Below are 8,844 nucleotides of genomic sequence, written 5' to 3'. Positions count from 1 at the left end.
TCTGTCAGTCTGTCAGTCTGTCAGTCTCTCAGTCTCTCAGTCTCTCAGTCTGTCAGCCTGTCAGCATGTCAGCCTGTCAGTCTGTCAGTCTGTCAGTCTGTCAGTCTCTCAGTCTGTCAGTTTGTCAGTCTGTCAGTCTGTCAGTGTCTCAGTCTCTCAGTCTCTCAGTCTCTCAGTCTGTCAGCCTGTCAGCCTGTCAGTCTGTCAGTCTGTCACTCTGTCAGTTTGTTACTCTGTTTGTGAATTTGTCAGTTTTTAAGTTAAATTTACATTTAAGTCTGTCTGTCTGTCATTTTTCTTGATCTGTCGATCTGTCAATCTGTCAATCTGTTTAATTGTTTTTTAAATCTAATTTAGATTTTTCAGGATTCACAGATTGGGGAGACGATGATCTGGACCTTCAGTACCAGGTTGATGAAGAAACACACTGTTAAAGGGACTGTAAACCGTTAAAGGGACTGTAAACCGTTAAAGGGACTGTAAACCGTTAAAGGGACTGTAGACGTAATTTTAAGTGATCTTTTATTTATGGAGAACACATGTACACTTTCTTCCACTCACCAGCCAGTCAAAGAAAGAAGTTATTTTCAATTGTGTTTCACTATAAAAAAAACAAGCGTATTTTTACTGAAGAGACTCAGGATAAAATTGTGAAAATTTTCGCTTATTATTTAAAATTACGTCTACACAGTCCCTTACAGGATGCTTTAATATAATCAAGTGAATTTTAATCCTAACTTTAAGATTCTAATTCTTTAAATATTAACTGCATATTAACGTATTTTGTATTTTGTATTTTGTATTTTGTATTTTGTATTTTGTATTTTGTATTTGCTAGGTTGAAAATATGAGAAAACTAGCAGCACGATCCATGGAACAAAGTCTCTTGGGATCAAGGGATCGAGTGTTTTCTGGATCCATGGAGCCGATCCTCTCCAAGTCTACAGAATGTGTCTCTATACCGATCCAACGATCCAATGATTGCTTTATGAATCCATCGTTTTACGATCCTGCAAAATCATTTCAGGTTTATTTGATCATTGTTATTATTATCACCATTATTATCGTAATTATTACTATAATAATTTTTATTATAATTTTTATTATTGCAGTTATTACTAATATTATTATTATCCTTATTATTGTTATTATCAATATTATTTTTATCTGAAAGATGATATTTTTAGGAAAATGTGATTTATAAATTGAATTCCCATGTTTATTGGGACACCCTGTATAAGAATAACTCTCAGAGTTCAGCATATCTTTTTAAAGATTGATGTTGATGACTATATATTTCCATTATCATTATTATTATTATTATTATTATTGATAAATTACCTCCTGCATCTACTATTGTATTGTACTAGTGTTGAGAAAAATATATCTTTAATGATAATAAAATAATATTTCTATATAATAAAGCTCTTCGCTAATATATACATATTTATATGATTGCTGGTAAAACTGCTGGAGTAAATTGGCTGTCATTTTTAGAGGAAACTCATGTTCATGGGCTAAAAAAATCATTTTTGTAAAATTCGAAATAAAAAAAGAGTTTTTTTTCTTCAAACTTTTACGACAACGCCATGGGCACATTAGCTAGTGACTAATAATTCTAAATAATACTTCAGGACCTGTACAGATCTACAATAATAATTCTAAATAATACTTTAGGACCTGTACAGATCTACAATAATAATTTATAAACAGAAAACTCTGAAATAGGAAGACGACTATGAAGCAATAATAAAGTGTATTTGATGGTGTTACAAAGCAAATAGTTTTACTAGACACTTATCAAATCACTAATTAAGTGAAATGGGTCTGTTTAAACTGTATATTTGCTGCGTACCATGCTTATTTGACCACTTAAAGTCATTTTCACAGTTTTCTGGTTATCACTGTATATTTAATTTTCTTTTGGAAAATTGGTTGTTTTTGAATTTTGGATTCCATTGTGATAAATGTGGATTTATGCTGCAGAGACAATAAAGGAAAATGTCAAAATTTAACACGTTTTAAGATAAAAAAACAACGATATTTCTTGTTACTAATTGATAATGTAAATTATGTATTTAGTTCCTTGAGTTAAACATTCTTTTTGTATTTAGAACTTTTTGATGTTGGTTCTTGTCTGGAAAATTTTGTATTCTTTTTTAAAGCTCCCTTTAAGATATTTTATTTTGAACGGTTAACTTTCCCTTTTTAAAATTAACAACTTATCTACTTTTAAATTAGTTTAGATATTCTATATAGTTTAAAAATTTTAAAATTGTGTAAAGTGACGATATTCAAATCGTCTTTTATTTTTAACATTGTTAAACATAGTTTAATTCGCACCGATGGGCCATAATAGGCTTTGCATTATAGAAACCCACTTATAGCTTTTCGAAAAAAGTAACATAAACCCATAATATCCCTAATAAAAATAGTTATGACCATGAATTAAAGAATTTTTTTGTTCTCTTAAGAAAAACATAAGTTGAGGAGATATAAATCAAAATTTAGTCTAAAGGAAGACATGAAAATGTCCAATTTTCCAAAATTGAAGATAAGAAAAGGTCGAAAATGGCTTTTATATATATCTGGACACCAACATGCAATTAGGAGTTGCGGGCCAAAGCGTTACGAATGACAGTTAAGTTGATACGACCATGTCACAGTTTTTTACTAAACATATTTGGATTGTTTATGAGACAGATTTTAATCCCCATTTGCAAATGTTTTATAAAAAATTATAAGTTAGGAGTTTTAAATTACTATTATTCTTTTTTTAAAGAAAATCTTATGATGACGTGAGAAGGATTGAAATCCATCAAATTGGGTAAACAAACATTTTTAACCTTTGTTTTCATGTTTCTGATGTATGAAAGCTCTAGAAATAAAAACTGTATTGATATAAACGTCTTCGTCGTATATATCAATACAATGATGACAACTTTCTATTTAAATTTTGATTTCTAACAAACTTTCAAACAATACAAACACTTAAACACAAACAGTTAAATAAAAGAATGTTTGTGTAATAAATAAAAAATGTTTATAGGGAGTATGATGAAGGCGATAAAAATCGAAATTTAAGCCAAGACACCATGGAGGTATTATACTTTTTTTGATTAAAAAAACTTATTTACTAAAAGGTTACTCTTTTGAAGTAGTACAAATGAAATAGTAAATAAACGAAAAGTAATAATTTATTTCCTTAATTTATTTCAAAAACTAAAAATTTTCATAAAATTGTAAATCTGAAATTATTTATTAATTCAGTACCACAGGGTGTCCCAAAAACATGGGAATTCAGTGACGAATTCGATATCGTCTTTGTTATGAATAAGCATTGTAATACCTAATTTCAAAAGCCATAACATTATCATGTCTGCTAGAGTTTATTTAATGAAACCATAAATGCCTGTGTCTCCATGTCTCCGCAACTGCAGACGGACAAGTTTACTCTGTTTGCATACTGCAATTTTCTTGATTTACGTACAACCGTATGCAGTCAAGACATAAACAAACAAAATGTGAACATAGCAGACGAATCCTTACAGATTACAGTTTTCTCAGTAGGTATCACTATACTAAATCAAAGAATTATTTAAAAAGACGATATCAAATTCGTCACTGAATTCCCATGTTTATTGGGACACCCTGTATAAGAATAACTCTCAGAGTTCAGCATATCTTTTTAAAGATTGATGTTGATGACTATATATTTCCTAAAATGTCGTCTTATGCGCAATCTATCTTTATCTATGGCGCTGCCCCCCTTGTTGAAAATCGAAAACAGTCAGCTAGACAATGTTCGGCATTTGATGAATATAGAAAGAGATAAAAATTAAAATTATTTAATAATATCTGCCCTGTTTCATTTTGAAAATTTTTGACTAGATTTTTAGAATCATTTTAACATATTATTTTACGTATTATATCATGTAAATAAAAAAGATTTGTCTCCAGATTTAATTCTTTCTACCATTTCCCAAATTTAAGGTAAAATTGTTAGTTTTTCACATTGAAAAATCGATTTTTTCCGCCTCGTTTTTTTGTTTCACTCGGTGCGCCCCCCTCTACAGAAACACCCAGAATTACGGCCCTGAGTCGATATATATATATATGTATATATAATATATATACATTACATACTTCAAAATTTTAAAAAAAAAAACTGGAAATGTTGTCAATTTTTTTGATAAGACGAAGAAGACGATGAGTTTGAAGATGAAAATAGAGAAGAAGACGACATTGCGGAAGAAGACGACAATGTAGAAGAAGACGACAATGTGGAAGACGCTATTTTCCAGCAAGAACTTAGGAAAACTATATTTTTCGAAAAGAATTGGCTATGAAGTATATTTTATTATATATTTATTAATCGTTGTTGCCTTTAGTGGTAAAGCTAAAAAATTATGAAAAAATTTATAACAAAATCAAGTTTAACAATTGGTGTGTTCTTTATTTCTAAAATTGGTGAATTTCAATTTTCATTTTCTGAAAAGTAAGTTTTCCAGAGAGTTTTCTAAGCACATGAATCTGAACTTGAAGCGAGGTATTTTGTTTGATTATAAAGGGACTGTATGCGTAAAGTAACCTCAATGCAGAGATGGCAATGCTTAATTCACAAAGGTACTCTTAAAAGCTTTGTCTGATCAAGTATAAATAGATATCAATGTTTATAATTTTTAAAACAGATTTTTTACTTCTCAATTGTAGGTTCTCTACATGACTTGAGCATTCTACTGCAGGAAAATTTGCAGGAATTATCCGAAATTAAACATTATTAAAAAAAACACTATATCCTCCACATTATTTATTAGATAAATGTGTCAAGGGTAGGGTTGTGAATCGGGCAGTGCAATCTTTTCATTGAGTGTCACTTAAACTTACGCTTACAGTCCCTTTAAACACAGAATATATCTACGTCATTACGAAATATAAACTTGTTATTTCATTTTACATTTACTGAAAAAGATGTATTTTAAAATTTTTTAATAATTTTTTTTAGATAGCAAATCAGACCTTGACTTTCTGACAAGTTTTTACAGTCTTGTTAAACTCATTCAGATTCTTGGTAAAGTATAAAATATATATATTTGCTATATATAATCAAATACACTTTGGAAGAGTTTATTTTTTTAATCACGAGAGAAAGGCAAAAAAAACTACTTTGACATAAATTGAAAATTTTTTGAAATTTTGAATTAATGATTTGCGAAAAATTTTGAACGCGAAAATGAAGTTTAATTATTTTAAAATGTTCGCCATAATAGAGTAAATGATATTAAGGTTAAAACTGACAAAAAATGCCAGGAAAAGTTTACGTCTATTACTTGTGAAAATCCACCAGTTAAAACAGAGAAATCTGCGAAACGTATGATGAAAAATGGCGACATAAATAAAATATATTAACTTATAAAAATCAATATTTCAGGGACAGATGAGGGGGATAGTTACATTTTGAAATTATCCAAGGTTATAAAATTAATTTTACAACTAAAAAAATGCTTATTTTTTCGAATTTAAAACACATTTTCAAAATGAGGTCTGCCAGGTTTTTGCATTCATAACTATGAATAATTCCGTTCAGAATTAGACATTTTAAGGGTTTTATTAAATTGTAGTAATAAGAATATTTGAACAAAATTCTTAATATATTTCCTTAAGCAAAAATGACAAGTTTTAAGTCTTTAATCAATCGTTAATTGAAAAACAGCGTACTTAAAAGAAATATTTAAACAAGTTAAACAAGAGAAAAATATTTTCATTTATGTTTTCTAGGTTTCTAAGAAACTAAAAGATCACAGCAAGGACAAAAGAGATGGAACATGGACCTTGTCAATAAAAGTAAATATTTTGTTATAGCACATTAAACTAAAGTAAATATTTTGTTATAGAACATTAAACTAAAGTAAATATTTTGTAATAGCACATTCAACTAAAGTAAATATTTTGTTATATCACATTAAACTAAAGTAAATATTTTGCTAAAGCACATTAAACTAAAGTAAATATTTTGTTATAGCACGTTAAACTAAAGTAAATATTTTGTTATAGCACATTAAACTAAAGTAAATATTTTGTTATAGCACATTAAACTAAAGTAAATATTTTGTTATAGCACATTAAACTAAAGTAAACATTTTGTTATAGCACATTAAACTAAAGTAAATATTTTGTTATAGCACATTAAACTAAAGTAAATATTTTGTTATAGCACATTAAACTAAAGTAAACATTTTGTTATAGCACATTAAACTAAAGTAAATATTTTGTTATAGCACATTAAACTAAAGTAAACATTTTGTTTCTAAGTTTATATTTCTAGGAGAAGAAGCTGGGTGCTGAGCTTGTACAGGAATGCATCAACACCCTAATGAATAGGAACAGCAAGGATGCTCTCAACCTGGCAGAGGAGGCCAAGAAGAGGGCAGAGAAGGAGTTCCAGGTAATGTTGTTAATCGTGTTGAAGGAGTTCCAGGTAGTGTTGTTATTAGTGTTGGTTGCTTTTTCTTCAGGTTTTTTTTCCACACATTTTCTCTCATTGTCAAAATTTTGCATATGTAAGATTAACAAATGTTTTTAAAATTGTTTATTTTATACATTTTTTTTACACAATGCCAAATTTTGACCCTCTGTTAAAAGAATATGCAAAAAATTAACCAAAACAAACCAAAAGATAACGTGTTAAATCTTAATACGCTCGTTTTCTAAAACTTTTAAAGGAATGAAATATTGCAAAGTTTATTAAAAAAAAACATTAAACAGTTTTGAAGCGCAGAAAGTTTTAAAGATTTTAGTTTTTAAGAAACAAGCCAAAACGATTAACAGGACTTGTTTCAAGTATAAAACCAGCAATTGGTTCGAAAAAAAAAAACATTTTAGGGGATTGGAGATAACTGGAAGGATCGACTTGTTAGTTTACGTCTTCTTATATTTGCAGACACCTTCATTCTTTCATTTGACAAGGTAAACAGGGAAATTTTATTTTTTTTGGGGTTGGCGAAGTACCACCGCCTACTTTTGGATCAGTCCTAGCATTTTGTAAAACCCCCCCCCCCACCTCACTCCTATAACTTTATGTGTAAGCGATTTTAACTATTTCCAACTTGAAATTTTTGTTTGTTTAATTCCTGGGTCATGTTGGGTTAAGACAATTTCTGGGACGAGCGCTGTGACTAGGACAGGCTAGGGGACCGGCTAGGATCGGAGCTGCTGCCACAATGTCCGATTACGCCTATGTGTTACAGAAGTAATGGGGGGGGGGTCAACTGTCCTTTACTAAGAAATTACCCCCCTTCTCAAAGGAGCAGTCTCATAAATATTATTTATTTACTAAGAAACTACCCGCCATTCTCAAAGGAGCAGTCTCATAGATATTATTTATTTACTAAGAAATTACCCCCCTTCTCAAAGGAGCAGTTTCATTAATATTATTTATCATTCCTAAACAAACATCCAAAGCCTACAAAATCTCACTCAAAAATCAATGAGAAGTTTGACGATTATATCTTAAAAACATAGAACTAAAAATATGCCAGTTCTTTACAGTTGAAAATTATACATGTCTATGGCTACAAAAGTATAAGTGAGTCGGTGAGGTGGAATAAAAGGCCGAGGCGTTGCGACACTTTTAAGTCAACCCAGTTAAAATATTAATTCGGAAAGTAGAGTGAGACTCATACAGCTGTGGAATAGGAAGACGAATGTTAGACATAAAATTAAGCTATGATTTAGAACAGTCCAATATGAACATAAAACACTGCACTGTGCATTGTATGCAGGTCCATTTCACTGTACTTTTTCCTTTATAACAACATAAAATACAAAGATATCGTTGTTTTAAGGGTCTAACTGTAGAAACACTTTTATTGTAGGAGAGAAATGTTTTGTTACCGCCCCATCTCTTATCAGGTATAGAGTTTTTATCCTATAATCTAAAGGAATTGTGTCTTTGCCACAAATTCAAATGTTCTAATTTCTATTTATGTGCAAGCATGATGGTATAGCCCTGAAATATTTCAAAATCAGAACATTTGATCTATCATAATTCATAGTTTGAAATATCTAAAGTCTACGACATTGGGTTTGTGACAAAAACTCAATTCCTTTATTATAGAAAGTAAATCAGATCGACCAATAAGTAATTATGCATGTTCATGCATGTCTATTTTCCTAATTAGACTTAATGCATGTTCATGCATGTATATTTTCCTAATTAGACTTAATGCATGCTCATACATGTATATTTTCCTAATTAGACTTAATGCATGCTCTACGTCTTACTCCACGATAAACTAGAGGTGGTAGTTAATTTACAGGGTTACTCCACGATAAACTAGAGGTTCTAGTTAATTTACAGGGTTACTCCACGATAAACTAGACGTACTAGTTAAAATTAGATTTAGCTACAGCTTCAAACACCCATCTTTACCCAATATATGTGGCTTGTAGATTATTTGTTTTCGCTATTGTGTACTATTTTGATGTGTATAAATATTTAAGTTAATAAAGTCTCGATTAACGCTATTTTTGATGAATTTTAAATAAGATATAAGAAGTATGACTGAACATATGCCAACACAAAAAGAATGTTTTCTGTTCAGTAATTCTAAAAATATTCGTTCTTGATAATATCTTTGTTGATTAAGAATTTCTAAAGCTATGGTATTTAAGGGGACCAGAAACAACAAGTTTCCACGGAGATGGAGAAAAACATCTTTCGGCTTCAGAGCATAGTTTCCAGGTAAAGCATAGTTTCCAGGTAGAACATAGTTTCCAGGTAGAGCATTATTTCCAGGTAGAGCATAGTTTCCAGGTAGAGCATAGTTTCCAGGTAGAGCATAG

At 30.0% G+C, this 8,844-nt stretch overlaps 2 protein-coding genes and 1 long non-coding RNA gene across 3 annotated transcripts in view; all 3 read left to right on the top strand.

Moving 5' to 3' along the window:
• Positions 1-1,709, top strand: part of LOC111701145 (uncharacterized) — a 3,884-nt gene extending 2,175 nt beyond the window's left edge. Inside the window, exons 3-5 of the mRNA XM_023472314.1 lie at positions 367-410; positions 839-1,027; positions 1,635-1,709. Coding sequence (XP_023328082.1) covers positions 367-410; positions 839-1,027; positions 1,635-1,709 — 308 coding nt within the window. The remainder of the gene's footprint in view (positions 1-366; positions 411-838; positions 1,028-1,634) is intronic.
• Positions 1,710-2,267: 558 nt separating this feature from the next.
• Positions 2,268-3,722, top strand: LOC111701154 (uncharacterized). Its single transcript, XR_002765154.1, has 3 exons — positions 2,268-2,827; positions 3,050-3,101; positions 3,695-3,722. It is a non-coding gene; the product is annotated as an uncharacterized LOC111701154 (long non-coding RNA).
• Positions 3,723-4,197: 475 nt separating this feature from the next.
• Positions 4,198-8,844, top strand: part of LOC111701152 (uncharacterized) — an 18,886-nt gene continuing 14,239 nt past the window's right edge. The window contains exons 1-9 of the mRNA XM_023472320.1: positions 4,198-4,315; positions 4,512-4,549; positions 5,006-5,071; positions 5,432-5,472; positions 5,779-5,844; positions 6,326-6,445; positions 6,883-6,966; positions 7,875-7,911; positions 8,674-8,743. Coding sequence (XP_023328088.1) covers positions 4,528-4,549; positions 5,006-5,071; positions 5,432-5,472; positions 5,779-5,844; positions 6,326-6,445; positions 6,883-6,966; positions 7,875-7,911; positions 8,674-8,743 — 506 coding nt within the window. The 5' untranslated portion in view covers positions 4,198-4,315; positions 4,512-4,527. The remainder of the gene's footprint in view (positions 4,316-4,511; positions 4,550-5,005; positions 5,072-5,431; positions 5,473-5,778; positions 5,845-6,325; positions 6,446-6,882; positions 6,967-7,874; positions 7,912-8,673; positions 8,744-8,844) is intronic.

The sequence above is a fragment of the Eurytemora carolleeae genome, unplaced genomic scaffold (genome assembly GCF_000591075.1).
Source record: "Eurytemora carolleeae unplaced genomic scaffold, Eaff_2.0 scaffold85, whole genome shotgun sequence".
Classification (NCBI taxonomy): domain Eukaryota; kingdom Metazoa; phylum Arthropoda; class Copepoda; order Calanoida; family Temoridae; genus Eurytemora; species Eurytemora carolleeae.
The sequence above is the reverse complement of the archived record's forward strand: the minus strand, read 5'-3'. Positions and strand labels throughout refer to the sequence as shown.